At 46.9% G+C, this 19711-nt stretch overlaps 1 protein-coding gene across 2 annotated transcripts in view; it reads left to right on the top strand.

Annotated features, from left to right (window-relative positions):
- Nucleotides 1–52: 52 nt before the first annotated feature.
- The window catches only part of LOC122233063, a 43556-nt gene continuing 23897 nt past the window's right edge, over nt 53–19711 (top strand). Inside the window, exons 1-5 of one of the 2 annotated variants that reach the window (XM_042964257.1) lie at nt 53–655; nt 975–1204; nt 9663–9710; nt 10058–10145; nt 16902–16999. In XM_042964257.1, coding sequence (XP_042820191.1) covers nt 1103–1204; nt 9663–9710; nt 10058–10145; nt 16902–16999 — 336 coding nt within the window. In that variant the 5' untranslated portion in view covers nt 53–655; nt 975–1102. Of the gene's footprint in view, nt 656–974; nt 1205–9662; nt 9711–10057; nt 10146–16901; nt 17123–19711 lie in introns of both variants that reach the window. The other variant, XR_006210510.1, reaches the window with a different exon arrangement.

Below are 19711 nucleotides of genomic sequence, written 5' to 3' on the forward strand. Positions count from 1 at the left end.
GAGGTGGAGCTCAGAGAGGGTCCCAGAGGAAGGCCCTGCCCTCCAAGCCAGGTGTCCAGCCCAAAGTTGGAGGAAGCCCTTCAGGGCCCCAGACTTGGGGGAGGCTCCAGAGGCTCCAGAGCCCCTGGTTCTGGGAAGAGCTGTGCAGACTGGGGAACAGAGATGGAAATATCTGAAAATCAATAGCTAGATGGAGTGGTTTTGGAGAAGACCCTGGTTCAGTCCTCAAGGAACCCCAATTCTGAAGGAGGAAAGGGAAACTCAGGCCCCTCCCAGTCTCAGGGGGAGGAGGACACATAAGCCATATTTACAGGAAACACCAATCTGATAGGGGAGGTAGAAAGCCAAGCCTGGTCCTCTGGGGTCCCTAGTCTGAAGGGGGGAGAGAAGAAGCATCGGCCTCGTCATTTGGGAGCCTGTCTGAGCAGAGGAAGGGAAACCTATGCCCTATCGTCGGCAAAATGCCTCCCTCAGGAATGGCAAGCGAGGCCTCTGTGCAGGAGTCAAAGCCAAACCAGAGTGTGGGGCACTGGCCCAAGGCTGCAGAAATTTAGTGACTGAGATGGGGTCAGGAGTGAGCCCGGGGTTCAGCTACCATCTAAGAAGACTTCAGGAGCCAGGGCACTGCTGGGCATCCAAGTAATAGATAGCTCTGGTAATAGAACTGTCCTCTAGGGGTGCCTGGGTGGCTCAGTCGGTTAAGCATCCGACTTCGGCTCAGGTCATGATCTCACGGTCCGTGGGTTCGAGCCCCGCGTCAGGCTCTGTGCTGACAGCTAGAAGCCTGGAGCCTGCTTCAGATTCTGTGTCTCCCTCTCTCTCTGACCCTCCCCTGTTCATGCTCTGTTTCTCTCTGTCTCAAAAATAAATAAACGGTAAAAAAAAAAAAAAAAGAACTGTCCTCTAGAGGGTGCCAATAGACCAAGCCAGTCTGGACCCGCATTTTCCAGGTCCCTACCCAAAACTGCCCACAGGTCTCTCTGCAAGGAGAAGGCTTCCTGGTCAGAAGCTGTCCATAAGGAGCAAACTCTTCCACTGCTGCCCCCCAAGGCTGAGGCTCTGCCCTGCACTCCACCCTGCAGACTCAAGTGGGCTCAATGTAATGAGTCCTTCCTTCAGAAAGAGAGAGATGAGATGTACCCCTGGACATTGGAGACAACTGCCTTTATTCCTTTCCTGTGTGTACTGTCAAGATCAGGATGAGGTAAGGGTCAAAAGTGAAGCTGGGGTCTGGGAATAGGTCAGAGCTTGGGCACAGTTGGATTGGGCTGGGATCAAGTTGGTGAGGAATAGAATTGGGATCCATATCAGAGTCAGGGATTGAGCCCTGGGCTCATTTACTGGGCCAGGCACTGGAGACCCAGATGTAGAGAAGACAGCCCTGTCTCTTGGAAGAGATAAGCAGCAGATAACTTAGTATATACACTGTGATAAGGTAGATGGTATATAGGCAGTAACTAAGCCAACTTGGAGCAGGGCAAGAATCATCTAGAAGAGATGACAGGGAAGCTGAGTCCTCCAAGTTGAGCGAGGGAGTGTGGGAAGGCGGTGATTATTTGAAGCCCAGTGGGCTTGTGAGAAAACCGAACACATTCTGTGAATGGCTTGCAGAAGGCTGGAGAAGTGGCTCAGTCCTGCCCCAGGGCCTCTGCTTCCTCATCTGTGAAATGGAGTTGGAGGATATGAGGTCCTCTGATCCAACTACTTTTGGCATCCAGACAAGGCCTAGGAAAAGGTTTATGAAGGCACAGCAGCCCAGTAAATCAAAATCTTATTTGGTAAAAATGATAAATTGGTTGAAAAAGAATTGGTAGGAGCACCTGTGTGGCTTAGTGGGTTAAATGTCTGTCTTTGGCCCAAGTCATGATCTCATAGTTCATGGGTTCAAGCCCCACATCGGGCTGCCTGCTGTCAGCACAGAGCCCACTCCAGATCATCTGTCCCCCTCTCTCTCTGCCCCCCCCCCACTTGCACAAGCACTCTCTTGCTCTCTCTCAAAAATAAATATTAAAAAAAAAAAAAAGAGGGGTGCCTGAGTGGCTCAGTAGGATAAGCATCCGACTTCAGTTCAGGTCATGATCTCCTGGTTCATGGGTTCAAGCCCCATGTTGGGCTCTGCACTGACAGCTCAGAGCCTGTAGCCTGCTTCAGATTCTGTGTCTCCCTCTCTCTGCCTCTCCCCCACTCGTGCTCTCTCACTCTCTCTCTCTCTCTCTGTCTCAAAAATAAACATTAAAAAAATTTTTTAAAACACTCTTTAAAAAAAAAAAAAAAGAATGAGGGGTGCCTGGGTGGCTCAGTCAGTTGAGTATCTGACTTCGGCTCAGGTTATGATCCCACAGTTCATGGGTTCAAGCCCTGCATCAGGCTCTGTGCTGACAGCTCAGAGCCTGGAGCCTGCTTTGAATTCTGTGTCTCCCTCTGTCTCTGCCCCTCCCCTGCTCACACTCTGTCGCTCTCTGTCTCTCAAAAAATAAAATAAAACATTTTAAAAATTTTGGTAATATTAGTGTGCTACAGGGCAAGTTTTGCAAATTTTGATGTATCTCTCAGCATTTAGTCCCTCTTGCAGAAATTAACTTTCTTACTTTAATTTCATCTGCAATACATTCTTTTTGGTAGTGAAACTTTGGGAATAACCCAGTGCTCATCAACCTATTTTATTTTTTTAAAGATTTTCTTTTTGAGTAATCTCTACACCCAACATGGGGCTTGAACTTACAACCCTGAGATCAAGAGTTGCATGCTCTACTGAGATCATGAGTAGGGGAGGGGCAGAGAGAGAGAGAGAGAGAGAATCCCAAGCAGGCTCCATGCTGAACTTCAAACCCCTGACCCGGGGCTGGTTCTCAGGACTGAAAAGTCATGACCTGGGCTGATATTAAGAGTCAAACACTTGGGGCACTTGGGTGGCTCAGTCAGTTAAGCGTCCGACTCTTGGTTTTGGCTCAGGCCATGATCTCACAGTTTGTAAGATAAGCCCTGTGTAGGACCCTGCACTGACAGTGCAGAACCTGCTTGGGATTCTCTCTCTCTCTTTCTCTCTCTGTCCCTCCCCTTCCAGTGTTTTCTCTCTCTCTCTCTCTCTCTCTCTCTCTCTCTCTGTGCCACCCCTTTCAGTGCTTTCTCTCTCTCTTTCTCAAAATAAGTAAAAAACATTTTAAAAAAAGAAATCAGACACTCAAGTCACCCAAACACCCCTCACTTTCCTACCTTTACTCACTACACTAAAAATCTTACAATGTAAATTGGTGATTGGGGACATTAATGTTCAACCTAACTGAAAATTTAAATATTTATGAATGCAAAGTCAAGCAAGTTGAACAGATAGAATTGTTTGTCATTGGTGTGGAAATTTTTTAAATAGAATACAAATAAAATGAATCTCACATCATTTTTTTTTTATTCTTTTTTGGCCTAAAATACAAACAAGCCAAAGGAACCTTAAAAGACCCGTTTTCCCTCCATGACAACTATTATTAACATTTTGGTAGATTTCCTTCTCTTTTTTTTTATGTATACACATATCACATCCCTTTCCTACTTTGTCAATAATAAGTAGTAGGAAGCTTATCTTGTAAAGTACTTTTTCACTCAAACATTATTGAGAATATCTTTCCATGCCAGTAGGTCTACATTCACATCTTGTATGTGACTATATGGCACAGAATTGTCTCCAATTTTATTTTATTTTTTTTAATTTTTTTAACGTTTATTTATTTTTGAGACAGAGAGAGACAGAGCATGAACGGGGGAGGGTCAGAGAGAGAGGGAGACACAGAATCTGAAGCAGGCTCCAGGCTTCTAGCTGTCAGCACAGAGCCTGACGCGGGGCTCGAACTCACGGTCCGCGAGATCATGACCTGAGCCGAAGTCAAACGCTTAACCGACTGAGCCACCCAGGCGCCCCAAATTGTCTCCAATTTTAAGTATATCCAATTCTCCCCTATTATGAACAGCATGAGGTACATACAATAGTTCAAAATCCAATTAGGAATGAAAATGCAAATAGAAAACAATTTTTAATCAGAACAAAGAAATAAAACTGCCAAAAGATGCTAAAACTTCTCTGAACTTCCCCCCAAATGCCACCAAAAGTGTTGATGTGTAGAAAACTAATCATTTCAGCTAATTATTTGTTTCAGGCAACATGCCATTTGATTAACTTACTTATCCCATAAACTACTTTCAGTCAAATTGTTTTACATTTGGGGTTTTCAGACTCTTCTGAGCCACCAAATCCTGTGTATAACTCAGGAGCCCATGTATCAATCAGTAAGAAAGGAGCTGCTCTGGCTGAAGGGGCAGGGATGGGTACCAGTCCTTCAAAGGCCCCTGGTCTCTCTGAAATCACTGCAGTCATAAAGATTCTCCTTCTCCTCAAAAAAAGAAAGGACTCTTAAGCCTCGCCCAGGTAATTGTCACCTTTCAAACCCACTTTTCAGATAGGGAAACTGAGATTCAGAGAAAGGTAACAACTTGTTCGAGATCCCCCAGACCTGGAACATCCAGATCAGGGCTCTATCCCTTGCCCCAGGAGGCCACGGCGCCTCACCCAGGAGAACTGGGGACTAAGTGGCTTGGTTGCGGAGGGGTAGGGGCACAGGCAGATGGTATATAATTACATACCATACCACAAGATGGTATATAGTCTTGACCCTCTCCAATGACCAAACTCCCCTTTCCACAGCTCAGCCTCTTATCCTCAGAGTCATATGTGGGCCTTCAGGACAGACTGGACAGAGACTAAGGCAAACAGGGTCAGGAGGCACAGCCACCTGTCCAAGGGAAAACATCCTGTGATTCGAGGAACCAGAATTCAAAAAATAAGCCTGTTCCACTCTAAAGCCAATGTCATACGCCTAATTTGGCATTAGAAACCAGTCATAGGGGTACCTGGGTGGCTCAGTTGGTTAAGTGTCTGACTTCAGCTCAGGTCATGATCTGGCAATTCATGAGCTTGAGCCCCACATTGGGCTCTGTGCTGACAGCTCAGAGCCTAGAGCCTGCTTCAGGTTCTGTGTCTCCCTCTCTCTCTTCCCCTCTCCTGCTCACACTCTGTCTCTCTCAAAAATAAATAAACATCAAAAAATTTGAAAAAAAAAAAAAAAAGAAACCAGGCATCGAGCTCAGACCTGCCACTTTCCAGTATGAGCTAAAGTTATCAGGGAAGACTTCTTAGAGGAGGCAATCTCACTGACAGAAGTTGGAAGATGATACTGACGGAGGTGTATACCCCACGCTGTTCATAATAGGGAAGAATTTGAATGTGTGAGAAGTATTTGAGTGTGCCTGGGTGGCTCAGTCAGTTGAGCATCTGACTTGATTTCAGCTCAGGTCATGATCCCAGGGTCATGGGATTAAGCACCCTGTCGGGCTCTGTGCTGAGCTTGGAGCCTGCTTAAGGCTCTCTCTCTCCCTCTGCTCCTTTCCCCAGCTCTCTCTCTATAGAAGAAGAAGAAGAAGAAGAAGAAGAAGAAGAAGAAGAAGCAGCAGCAGCATTTGTGTCTCTGTGTATGTCTATATGTGAACATGTATATGTGTGAGTGGGCCGGTGTGTGTGTGCACCTACCTGTGTGTGGTCTTGCATGTGAAAACCTCTCTGTGGGTGTGTGGGTACACACACACACACACACACACACACACACACACAGTCATGCACACATGAACATGTGCCCATTCCACTGGGTTAATATTTTCCTGCCTGCGTCAGCCTGGTCCCAGTCAGCAGGCAGCTCACTGCAGGAACGTGCCCTATCTGATCTGGTCAGGGGCTGTGGGCCTGGAACAGGGGGCTTGAGTGGGCAGGAAGCCCATCTCAGCCCCCCCAGAGAAGGCTGCTCTCTCTCCACTCTCCTGCTCTGCCTGAGAAAAGAGGCAGACCCAGAGGCCAGGCAGCCCCAGTGTGATGCTTCTTCCCTTCTCCCAGCTCACACTGGGGCTACAAAGTGGGGCAGACTGCCTGCCTGCCTCTAAAAGAGTAAAGCCAGCTGCTGCCCAAGTACCTCCCACTTCCCTCATCTTTGCCTAAATTCTGAGGCCTCCCCGCACACAGGGGAAATGCTCACAGGGAGCTCCCTTTCAGCAGGAAAGCAGCCTTAAAATGACTGTGCTAGCCGGTGTGAAGGTGGGATTTAATTTACAGCTTTCCAGGAACACAGTGACTGTACAAAGAGCCTATAGAGAGGTCTATGTGGACAGGGACTGAGACACAGGCACCCACAGGCCTTGAGCCTCAGCCAGGAAGGCTCAGTGGAACACAGAGACCCCAGGCAGGGTGGGACCTTCCCAGTTCCCAGGCCTCTCCCAGTGTCAATGGAGGGTCTTTCCTTGCCTACACTGGTCCTTGTGGTGCAGGCTGGGCCAGAGTGGGCTGCACAGAGACAGTCTCTTCTGCTCTGGGCACAGCCTAAGGTCCAGGATGATTCAAACCCAGGTGTCCTGGCACCTAGCCCAGCGTGAGGATGTCCTAATGCATCTCTGTTTGGGAGATCCAAGGATGGAGCACAGAGAGAGGAGGATGACCCCCAGGAAGAGGAGGTCCCCGGGGACAGCAACTGTTTCTCACAGTACAGACTTCGAGGCTTCCCACCTCCCTCAGGCTCCATCTCCGGGCAGTCTCCTCCCCACCCTATAGCCATATTCTGATATTCATGGCCCTTGCCACGTTTGCCTTTGTGGGCCCATTCCTTCATAAAAAATTTTTAAAAAATTATATTACGTAACCATGTTGGTCTAAAGACAGATATATCAATGTTGTATATTAAAACATTTTCTTCAACTGACAAGTTCATTTAAAATTTTAAAACAAAGCATCTTTTTGTAGGCCCTTAAATAGAACATCTTGGCAGGCACAGCACCTTCCGTTTCCAATGGAGAAGTCAGCTCTGCGCATCCCCAGTGCCCTCTCCCACCGCATAAAAGCTGCTATCTCCCCAAGCCTGTCCACATGGCACCCCACTGCTCCAGAACAAATGAACCAACATCTTTCTCTTGTCCTCTGTCTCTCTCTCTCCTTCATCTAACAAACATGTCTACCTTCCCCTGCTTCAATCCAACCTCATCAAGACTTCTCCCAATTCTGTCCACTTTAGCTTCATCAGTCTTTTTTTTTTTTTATGAAGTATTTTGGAGCTTATTTGTTTTAGGAGAGACAGTGAGCAGGGAAGGGGCAGAGAGAAAGAGAGAGAGAGGGAGAGAGAGAATCCCAAGCAGACTCCATGCTCAGCACAGAGCCCCGACTCGGGGCTCCATCCCACAACCGTGAGATTACGACCTGAACCGACATCAAGAGTCGGATGCCTACATCCGAATGCCTGAGCCACCCAGGTGCCCCTTTTTTAAGTATATTAAAACAAATTCCCGGCGTTATGTCATTTCACTCCTATATTCTTCAATATTCTTCTATAAAATATATGAATATTTTCTTAATCACAGTACCATATCCAACGAAATGAACAATTCCATGGAATTAGTGAGTACCCATAATTATTTCAAAAAGTCTTTTTGCATTAATTTGAGTCAAGATCTAAACAAGGTCACACATTACACTGGGTAAGTGCTCTCTTAAGCAGGAGCTGCACCTCTTTCTCCCTCTGATTTGTTCATGTCACTGACTTGTAAATATGGTTCTGTGGGAAGTCCATGTTCTGGATTTATCTGTTTGCTTCTTTGTTGTGTCATTTAACTTTTCCTCCATTCCCTATGTTTTTTAGAATATTCAGGAAGTTAGTACTCATGGGTGTGATTTTATTTAGGTTCAATGGGGGGCGGGCAGAGGATCCTTTGTAGACCATGCTATGTGCCTTCCTTTTGTGTCCTATCCAGAGACAATATTCAGTTGCTTAGTGATGCTTACCAGTCAGTGGGTCCAGAAAGTGGCAGCCTGATCCCTCCATTGTCAAGTTCCCAATCATCCATTCACTTTCTGGTTTCATCCTTTGATTTCTGCCTAAATTAACTTTAAAATCCTTCCACACTAGAAAAGAAGGGTCAGATAATGGTGGGGTGTCAGGTACCTGCTTAATTAGAGCAAAAAGAGGAGTCAGGATCAGGGAGGCTTTGTGAGAAAGCCGACTTAGGTGGTGGCAGAAAAGAGCAGTGGAAAACCCAGGGACCTCCTGGCCTGGAGCCTGAGTCTTGGGCTGGTTTGGGGTTAGGCTATTCACAGGGAGAGGCTCCCCGATGCAGGTGATGAGCTATGGTTCATAGCTCAGGCTTTATCCTAGGCAAACCTGAGCTTGAATCCAGTTTGGCTTCTTTTTTATTTAAATTTTAGTTAACATACAGTGCAATACTGGTTTTAGGAGTTGAATTCAGTGATTCATCACTTCCATACGTACCCAGTGCTCATCTCAATAAGTGATCTCATTAATACCCATCACCCATCTAGTCCATCTCCCACCAGTTCAGCTTCTTAGTTGGTGCTGGGTGGTTTTGGGCAAGATTTTTAATTGTGTGTCTTCATCTGTATGATGGAGATATACTAATCCTCACCTTGCAGGGTTGTTAGGAGAAGAGATTGAGTTGGTACACGGCATGGCAAGTGTCCGGTAGAGAATAAACACTTTGTGGAGAAGTGGAGAGGATGTCTGTTTGAAGAAAGGGAACCTGGATGCACCCCCCATCTGCCCTGACCAACTCTTGCCTGATGCCAGGTCCAAGCTAGAAGGGTGAGGGCAGAGTATACTATGCTCATTCCACAGACAGCAAGACCAAAGCCCATGGAATTCCACCCAGATTTTTTTTTTATTTTTTTATGTTTTTGAGACATGGGCACAAGTGAGCAAGTGGCAAAAGAGAGACAAGGAAAGAGAGAGAAGCAGGGTCACCAGGACTCATGTTTTGCCCAAAGCAGGGCTCAAGCTCACCCCATGTGGGACTCAAACTCATGAACTTTGAGATCATGACCTGAGCCGAAGTCAGATACTTAACAACTGAGCCATCCAGACGCCCTTTATTTTTGTTTTTTATTTTTTCAATTTTTTTCTAAAGTTCAGCTATTTATTTTGAGAGAGAGAGAGAAGAGTGTGGGAGAGGCAGAGAGAGGGAGAGACAGAATCCCAACAAGCTCCATGCCATTAACGCAGAGCTGGACTTGAGCCTCAAACCCAAAAACCGTGAGATCACGACCTAACCCAAGATCAAAAGTCGTACGCTTAACCAACTGAGCCACCCAGGCGCCCCTCACCCAGGTTTTAAGCTGCTCCAGCCAGGCGTGTCTGCTCTCTTGGCCCTTCCCAGTGCAGCCTGGCTGCTCAGCAATCCGGACTTGACTCCCTGGTTGCCCCCTTGGGTCTGGGGGTGGGGCTGCCCCAGGCTGCCTGCAATCACTAGCTCCATCAAACGAGCAGTCAGCTCACAAAGTATCTGGGAGATTCAGGCGTGACAGGACCTGGGGCAGGCAGCCTCTTAGGGATTCCCCAGCCTGCACAGCAAAGTGTGCATAGGTGCACAACAGATATATGTTAAGAGAACTGAGTTCCCCTTTCCCTGAGTGGGAGAGAAATAGGTTGTCAGGGAGGACGACTATACCTGTGGGTGGGGCAAGGGGGCGTGTTTTGGGAATCCCAGAATTTGCGGCTCCAACATCCTGAGTCCTGGGGCGAGCAGCTAGAGCAGGGCAGAGAGCCACGAACTTTTCAATCCTGCTGCTGTTCCAGACTGTTTACTCCTTCTCTGCCTGCTTCCACCCACAACCCTGGCCCCAGGTAGCCTCACTTTGTGAGTCAGCAGTAGTAGCTGTGGGGTGGAGGGTCAGAAGCACCCCCTCTCCCTAGCCACCACATCCTTTTTACAACATTCATTAGTCTGGGTACTAGCATCCCCTGCTGAAGATTTAACTTCACTCCTTTGACCTGAATCCCCTGGAGGCACCACCATGAGCTCTGTCCTCAGACACCCTACAAGAGACTGGCATGACCAGCCTTAGAACTAGGGTGCTACTCTGAGGGGAGACACATCGCTGCATCCTGCCCAGCCCACACACCTTTATTGTGGCTTCCAAGTTTTCTTTTCCATATCACCTGTCGCACCTTCCTTGTTTTGTTGACTTTAGTGCTGTCTGTTTGCTCTGGCTAAGCCTACAGCCCAGGATGGAAACTCTGAACTCATGAAGTATGAGCCTGAAAGACAGCAAGTTGGAGGTAAGGACAGAGAGGGGGTTGGGGGTGTGGAATATGAGAGAAGGCATATTCCCAACCTTAGTCTAAAAGCACTGCTGTTCACCCCCAGGAGGCAAGAAGGGTTGGGAGGTGCAGGGATGGGTAGACAGACTTTCCCAGCCTCACCAAGGGCAGGTCGTGTCCTGTAGTGTTAATTGGTTTTGAATCTCAGCCCCAGAACTCTGAACACTTCACTTCTCCCGGAGGTTTGAACACCCCTTGTAGGGCAGAATGCAAGTCCCCCTGGAGGTTACCTGCTTTCAACCCCTAGTCCTTCAGCTGAACAACACAGGGAATGGCACCCTTCCCCTTGTGAAGCCCCAGGACCAAGCCTTGCAAACTTTTCAAACACCTCCATGAGCATCTGTCACCCAACAGCCTCGAGGGGTGGCCCTGCAGGGATTATGGCCTCTCCCCATTTTACAGTGAGAAAACTGAGCCCCAGAAAAGGTAAAGGGAGATCTCCAAAGTCACTAAGAAAAAGCCTGGAGTAGAAGTGAGGGTTCCTGGCTGCTAGCCCAGACTCTTTGTCCCACTTCAAGCATCTCTCAGATCATGGGGCACGATGGAAAGGTGGCACCAGGCCCTGGGCGCTGGGGCAGGGGCCAGCACACCCAGACGTGGATATGCACGCACACTGCATGCCAGCACACACAATGCCACCCTAACCAAGGGCATGGGCGACCTGGGATTGACATGCTTTCCTCATATCCCCAGAGTGTACACCACTCAGACCCTTCAGTCCTTGCTGCCTGCAGAGGGGATGAAAGAAAGCTCTGGCTTGATGCCCACCTGTCGCACTCACTTCTCCTGACCTACCTATGTGGTCTGTGGGGTGCATGCCCTCTCAGGATTAACATGAGGGAGCCACCATGGCCTGCAGCCAGGGGCTTAAGGGATAAGCTTAGAGAAAACCACTGCTGTCACCATGGGCTTAGAATGCCCAGCCCTGCCAGCTGGTCTAGCCAAGCCCTCCTTGGGGAGGATAAGCTGTCATCAGAGAACCCTTCTCACCTGCCACCCACCCAGGCTTCCTCTGATGGCTCACCAGGTTCTGAACCTGCATTCTTCTTTCAGGGAGACACCTGCACCCATGCACATGTGTTCTGGGAAGAGCTATGAGTTCACCCATCACTCCTGCCTCTTACTGCACCCACCCTCCACACCTATGGCCTACAACTTTGCACAACCCACATGGGCTGTTTGTGTTCAGGGACCTACTGGCCTGTATGTACAATCAGACATGGGCACACATCTCAGACTCAAGCATGTAACACAGCATATACCCTACATAGAGGAACACACAGGTAGGTGTTCCACTCTATAGGCCCCCTGCCCCTTCCTGGACCAGGGTCATATGAGGGTGAGGGGGTGAGTCACCTGCCAACCTGTGGAACCTGCTGAGCCAGCAGGATGGGAAGCCCTAAGCTGACAGATGTGGCTTCAGGGAACCAACACCCGATGTGAGGCCTGGCCTGCCACCAGCCTCCAGCAACCCTCAGTCCTCCACTTCCACAGAAACACCTCTACTCCTTTCAAATTTCAATTACACACACACAGACACACACACACATACACGCACACACACACACACATATATACATATATATATATAAAATTATATATATATACATATATATATAATTTTTTAAATTTATTTATTTTGAGAGAAAAGGAGAGAGAGCAGGGGAAGGGCAGAAAGAGAGAGAATCCTAAACAGGCTCCACACCAGCAGCAGCACAGAGCCTGACACGGGGCTCAAACTCACGAACCGTGAGATCGTGACTTGAGCCAAAGTCAAGAATCAGATGCTTAACCGACTGAACCACCCAGGCTCTCCATAAATACTTTTTTAAATATATGTGTCTGCAGCTGAGCCGCCTGTCACTGTGCCTCAAGGGCTACAGTCAAACTTCTGCTATTAAATACAGATGCCCTGTGGGGAAAACCAGGGTGGTAGCAGGACCTATCCTCTCTCCTCTCCCCTGTCTAAACCCAAGGCCTCTACCTATGCTCTGTCCATGGAAGCCCTCCCTATCGGTGATAATTCACAGGTCTCACTCTTAGCTTGCATACGCTTGAGCCAAGAGCTGCACTCTGGGCCCAGGCAATCCCTGTCCCCTATTGCCCTCTCCCACCACCTGGGTATTCCTGCTCAGGGGTCTGTCCTTGAGAATGGGAGCTCTCTGAGGATGTAGGGCAGTCCACAAACAGAGAACTGGAAGTTTCTCACCTCTGGGTGAGTGTATCACCCAGCAAAGGGAGGAAGCTGGTAAAGCTTACCTCCCCTGGCTCCTCATAATCTATTATGACTAACTCAAATCCTGTTGGTCTGAAGACTCTCATCAAGCTCCTAATATATCCCAGGCGTGTCTGTAAACATCTGGTCAACTTTGTGTGTGCATCAAGATTCAGAAACCTCACTCTAGGCCTCACTATCTTCCTAGTCTGAAAATGTGAAGTATAGTGGTTGAGAGTATGGCCTCTGAAGCCAGATTCCTGGGTTCAAATCCCAGCTCTGCTGCTTGCTAGTTATTTCATCTCTCTATTCCCTAGTCATCTCATCTGTAAAAAGGAGACACTAGTGTCTACCGCATGAAGTTGTTGCAACTTATTAAATGAGTTAATAACACACAACAAATGCTTAGGAGAGGGCCTGGACTATACTAAGTGCTAAGAGTTTGCTCCTATTATTCTCTCTCCCTCCACAAATTCAGCACCTTATCATCTCTCTCTAACAATGGAGTCTTCACGCAGCTGTCAACATGATCTAAACACAAATCTGAAGGGGCCTGTCCTGTACTCAAAACACTTGCATGGCTCCCATGGCCTTTGGGATGGTGTGTGGTTCCCTAGCCCTGCTCAAAAGGCCCCTCACATCCACCAGCCTCACCATCTCCCCTCTCACTTTGCCTTGAGCACCTGGACTCCCCTGGGTCCTCTCTTCCCAGAACTTTCTGTCCTGTGATGTGCTGATAAATGCTTAACAGCTGGCTCTCCGGGAAAAAATGTGTGCATCTATATACATACAGAAGTTTATTATAAATGCTATTGGTATAAAGCTGTAAAATAACACAATTTACAAATAACACTAAAGTATACAGTGACCTTTATGGTAAATTCTACAATGCCAATTACTTTATGTAATACTTTCTTTAATTTTTGTCCACTCTAATATCTGTAGTTTACTCGGTTGCAGTTCATCCAGGATTTAACGAAATCTGACCATGAACAAATGCTTGATTACTATCTGATTCAAAAAAAAGTCTTCACATCATTGACTAATGAGTATAGTTCTAACATAAATGTTGGTTGATATTTTTATTTATATTAAAGGGTAAGACAAAAGTAAAAGAACAAAGACATGTGTTGAAACTTTACTTATTTGCCAATGATGTAAGTGATCTTTTTTGCTGAATTGATGATAGTTTTCAAACATTGGAAGAATGTTTCCTCAAGGTTTTGTGTTATTCACAACGTAGTGGCTACAGACATGACAAGCTTTTTCTTTTTTTTTAAGTTTTTTTTTCATTTATTTTGAGAGAGAGAGCATGTGCACATGGGAGGGGCAGAGAGAGAAAGAGGGAGAGAGAGAATTCCAAGCAAGCTCTGCTGACAGTGCAGAGCCTGACATGGAGCTCGAGCCCACGAACTGTGAGATCATGACCTGAGTTGAAAGATCCCTGCTTGGGATTCTCTATCTCCCTCTCTCTGCCCCTCTCTTGATTGTTCTTCTCTCTCTCTCTCTCTCTCTCTCTCTCTCTCTCTCCCTCCCTCAAAAGTAAATAAACATTTTTTTAAAATAAAAGATACAATTGATATAAATAACTTCAAGAGTATGCACAATAGTAAAATGCAGTAACAATTAGAACGTGATGAGTTTATTACCTTTGTTTTTAAAAATTTACATAATTACAGGTCGCCTGAGTGGCTCAGTCAGTTAAGCGTCTGACTTTGGCTCAGGTCATGATCTCCCAGTTCGGTTCGTGAGTTTGAGCCCTGCGTGGGGTTCTGTGCTGACAGCTCAGAGCCTGGAGGCTGCTTCAGGTTTAGTGTCTCCCTCTCTCTCTGCTCCTCTCCCACTTGTGCTCTCTCTCTCTCAAAAATAAATAAACACTTAAAAATTTCGCATAATTATACATTTATATAATTTAATTTTTAAAGCTTTATTTATTTATTTTGAGGGAGACAGAGACAGCGCAAGTGAGGGAGAGGCAGGGGGGGTGGGGAGAGAGAGAATCCCAAGCTGTCTCCATGCCGCCAGCCAGCGCAGAGCCCGACCTAGGGCTCAAACCCACAAACCGTGAGATCATGACCTGAGCTGAAACAAAGAGTTGGACACTTAACTGACTGAGCCGCCCAGGCCTCCCTGATTTAATTTTTAATAATGGCTGTGTGTAGTAAACAGTTTGCAAAATTCCTGAAAATGTAACAGTTGGCTCTTGTGAACCTGTGGGGGTGGCTCCAGAACCTCTGCCCACAGCCTCTCTGGCAAACGCCAACAGGCCCTTCTAAACTCAGGGATCCATTACTCTGCCCTGACCTTTCCCAGGCTTGATGTGGGGCCTCCTGTGGGTCCCTGCAGCCATGTGAGCTTCTCTCTTTCATGGCCAGTGAAGGCTAAGCTACCTCACTTATTTTCAAGCCTGTTTTCCCTCTGGGTAGGGAGAGAGGGAATGAGCATGTGGACCAACAATCTTGTTCACCTCTGAATCCCTGGGGCTTAGAAAATGCCTGGCCGATAGAAGACACTCAATAAATATTCGTGGAATGAAAGAGGAGGAGCTAAGGAGCCTTGCAGAGGGACACTGGGGAAGAGACAAGATTAGGGAAGTTGGGGATGAGAGGTCTTAATCCAGGGACTCAGAATGTCTGGGAAGGAAGGGTGAGAATGTTCCCTACTTGTCCTGAGAGCTTTCTGATGAGCATGTCTGATCTGGCTACTTGCATGCTAATGCACCACTCTGCCCCCAAAAGGTCCAGCCTCCCCTATCTGTACCCCCACTCAGCCCAAATTTGAGCTGAGTTTTCTCTTACCTTCCAGGACTTCAGAAGTAACTTATAACAGAGACTCCCTGGTCTTCAGTGACCAGGTTAGGGGACACTTTGTCTTTGATAGGCAAACCCCAAGGAGATTCTCCCCATTTCACTGAGGAACAACTGAGATCCAGGGCTGGCAGGTGTCTGACCCAAGCCTTAGATGTCCCAGGGCTTCCTCTTGAGCTATGAATTGCCCCAACCCTGGCTGAAGGCTACATGCTACCTTGTTCCCCAGATCATCCTGTCCATCTGCTTTGCCTCCTAACAAGACAGTCCTCACTCTAGTGGAGGAGCTAAGTGGTACAGCTCTTCCCCTCCCTCCTGGGAAGGAGCCCAAATAAGGAGGCACCTCATGCTCCCTGATCCACCATCACTTACCCCTCCTACAGTCTAACCTGAATCCCACCTGCTTTCATGATACCTCCTTTCCTTCCCAGAAATGGACCTTGGCTCCCACCCTAGAAGTGAACTCACCAAAGAGCTGTTCTCCACCCCCCAGCCCCTCCCCAGCCCCATGGCAGAGCCAGGAGCCTAGCCCAACCCAGCTTCTGTCTCTGCAGTTCCTGAAGGCCGTCAATGAGTGAGGGCAGCCGGCCTGCTGGAGCCACCTCTCCCATCCTTGACCTTTGCCTGGGATATACCTCATCTACACGTTCTACACAACACATGCACACACCCTATCCTGGAGCCCAAGCTCCACTGTCCACCTGTCCAGACTTGCCTGCTGTCCAGCTGGCTGACACACCCAACCCAGTGATTCCCCTCTGGTGGAATGTCTCAGGTCAGAGAGAGAAAGAGAAAGAGGGAGCCTGAGGGGGCAACTTCCCATCATACCCATGGCTGACATCCCTTCCTCAGCTTAGGAAGTTCCATGAAGGACCCCAGGACCCAGGTCACCAAATGCCCCAGTTTTATGAATGGGCAAACTGAAACTCAACAGGGAATTGAGGGTGTGGGCCCCAAGAGCCAGCCCAAGGCCTCAGGGGTGTTAGTCAGGGACAGGACTCGAGCAGGGGCTGGACCCTATGCATAGTCTCCTATCCCTGTCTCCTTGCTGCAAACCCAGAGGGCCCCAGTGAGGAATCTGGGAGTGTCAGAGGAGTCACAGGTGGGGCCCACCTCTGGTAGAGGACAAACTTGCCCAGCAGAGTTTTGGAGGTTGGACACCTCTGAAATCACCCCCAGCTCAGTGCTAAGGGGAGGAAAGAGGACAGGCTCACCTAGTAATCAGGGTTTCTTACCAGTGGCATACTAAATGGGGACCCGTGGAAGCAGTGCTCCCTGGGGATAAGCGATAAGGGTGCATCGGCAGCAGAGAATTTAAAAACAATAATACTGACTAAAAGTCAGTAGACTAAAGTAGTCAGAAAACTAAAAGTCTTCTCATTCCCATCACCAGTAATTCTAAACAATGTTGGTAATAAAATACTTCCCCCAGATGAGGTGTGCCATTCCCACTGTCCCTCCCCCCACACCATTGTTCCCAACTCCAGATTCACCCCCGAATTCTAGACTATCAGATTCACATTATTTCTTAGATCATAAGACAATTTAAATTCCTTTGGAGAATGTATGGGTCCTCTTAGGACATCTTTTTCTGATTTTCTACTTCAGAGCATATCTGAAATATTAACCAGTTCCTAGTAGAGTACTTGATTTATTTGTTACCCATTCATTCTTTCATTCATTCATCAACAGCCATGGAAACCCTACCAAGTGTGAGGTGCCTTGATGTGCCATGGAGAAAAAGTCACAGTCCCAGAGCTGGATGGCTTACATGCCACATACAGAAGCTGATGAGTAAAATAAGAAGATACAATGCAGATATGAGAAATAATAAGCACAGAAGCCTGTGGGAGTTGAGAAGAGGTGGCATCAAGGACGCCTTCCTGGAGGAAGGGACATCTAACAACTGAGAGGTGAGAAGGAGTTAGCCAATTAAAAGAAGTGTGAGGCAGAAAGGATAGCACACACCCCCCCCCCCGCACTCCCCTTCCCCCGCCCCGCCCCCAGAAGAGACAACCCAGGCAAAGGTCCAGAGAGAGCCTAGGTACTGCCAACAGCAAAATTCTGTGTGGCTGGATAGGGTGGGAGTGCGGTGATGATAGTGGTTGGCCTGAGATCCTGAACCATCTTGTGCTTGCTCTTGAGAGTGATGCGGGGGCCACTGAAGGGCTGTAAACAGGGGAATGGCAGGCTATATTAGTGTATTAGAAAGCTTAGCTCAGAAGGCGTGAATTTGGGTGGGAAGAGCAAGAGTGGAGCAGAGAAATTGGTTAGGAGGCAGCTGCTTGATGAAGGCAGGAGATATGGTGGCTGGAACAAAGAGAGCAACATTAGGGATGGAAAAGGAGTGTGAGCTTCAGCGAGGATGCTGAGGAGTGATTGACGATGGGAATGCAGGAGCAAGAGGTGTGGGTGACTCTGGATTTCGCTAGGGCAGTGGCCCTGTCTGAACAAAGGGGAACAAAGGAGGAGGAACAGACTTAGGGCATAATCAGGTCTTATTTTCATATTTCTGATAAGAATTTCTCAAATTCACATCGCTTCTTCAATGTGCCTTCACATGTGTCAGGTTTATGATTTTGCAGATCAAGGCAGCCCCCAAAACACTCTTTCTGTGTAAGGAGGGATTACTCTGAAGAATTGAAATGACAGTTAGTGAGAGATGTGACAAAAAAAAAAGAAAAGAAAAAGAAAAACTATATATATATATATTTCATTAACTCCATCACACTTTGCCAATCATTCTTTCCTTCAGGCCTGGGGCTAAGAAACAGACAAGACCTGGCTTCATAGGATTGACAATCTAGTAAATCAAAAAGTAATACAGGGTTGGGTGCCTGGGTGGCTCAGTCAGTTAAGTATCCAACTCTCGATTTCGACTCAGGTCCTGATCTGTTTGTGGGATTGAGGGGGCTCTGTGCTGGGCATGGAGCCTGCTTGGGATTCTCTCTCTCTCTCTCTCTCTCTCTCTCTCTCTCTCTCTCTCTCTCTCCCTGCCCCTCCCCTGCTCACATGTGCACCCCACTCCTCTAAATAAATAAACTTAAAAAAAAGTAATAGAGGGTTATAAAGTATGTGCACTTTCACATAAAACATTATTCTTGCCTCTTTGTTGTTGTTGTCTTTACAAATGTATAGGTTTTATTATCAAAGCAATAATGCCTATCAAAGATATGTGAAAACTACAAAAAATAAAAGCAAATTGCTCACAATTCAGAAACAACACAACACCTATTAACCCTTTTGCTCCTTTTCACTCTTTGATCTAAGTACTCTGTTGACATAATTGAAAACAGTTCTATATAAGCCTGTTGGTATAATGCCCTTTTCACCTAATGCCATGATTATAGAATAATGAGCTCTTCAGAATCATGATTTCAGTAGCTAAGAGACAAACCATACTTTATTTCATCTGTCTTCTATCGTTGGGTACTCAGTTTGTCTTCAACTTTGAAGTTTTATATTTCATTTTTTTCATGCATAAATATGTATTTGTATTTTAATGTTTCAGTGGTATAAATAACATTGCAATGAAGATATTTGGACAAAGCCTTGGTCTACATCTCCAATTAAATTCCCAGGAATAAAATAACTGGAACAAAGAATATAAGAAACATCCAGCTTTATTTTTATTTATTTATTATTATTATTTTTTAATTTATATCCAAGTTAGCATATAGTGCAACAATGATTTCAGGAGTAGATTCCGTAATGCCCCTTACCCATTTAGCCCATAACCCCCTCCAGTAACCCTGTTTATTCTGCTTAGTTAAAAGTCTCTTATGTTTCGTCCCCCTCCCTGTTTATATATTATTTTTCCTTCCCTTCCCTTATGTTCATCTGTTTTGTATCTTGAAGTCCTCATATGAGTGAAGTCACATGATATTTGTCTTTCTCTGACTAATTTCACTTAGCATAATAACCTCTAGTTCCATGCACGTAGTTGCAAATGGCAAGATTTCATTCTTTTTGATTGCCGAGTAATACTCCATAGTGTGTGTGTGTGTGTGTGTGTGTGTGTGTGTGTGTGTGTGTGTGTGTATATATATATATACCACATCTTCTTTTTTTTTTTTTTTTTTTTTTGGGACAGAGAGAGACAGAGCATGAACGGGGGAGGGACAGAGAGAGAGGGAGACACAGAATCGGAAACAGGCTCCAGGCTCCGAGCCATCAGCCCAGAGCCCGACGCGGGGCTCGAACTCACAGACCGCGAGATCGTGACCTGGCTGAAGTCGGACGCTTAACCGACTGCGCCACCCAGGCGCCCCTATATATACCACATCTTCTTTATCCATTCATCCATCGATGGACATTTGGCCTCTTTCCAGACTTTGGCTATTGTTGATAGCTGCTATAAACATTGGGGTGCATGTGCCCCTTCAAACCAGCATACCTGAATCCCTTGGATAAATTCCTAGTAATGCAATTGCTGGGTCATAGAGTAGTTCTATTTTTAATTTTTTGAGGAAACTCTACACTCTTTTCCAGAGTGGCTGCAC

This window comes from Panthera tigris, chromosome D4, assembly GCF_018350195.1.
Source record: "Panthera tigris isolate Pti1 chromosome D4, P.tigris_Pti1_mat1.1, whole genome shotgun sequence".
Lineage (NCBI taxonomy): Eukaryota > Metazoa > Chordata > Mammalia > Carnivora > Felidae > Panthera > Panthera tigris.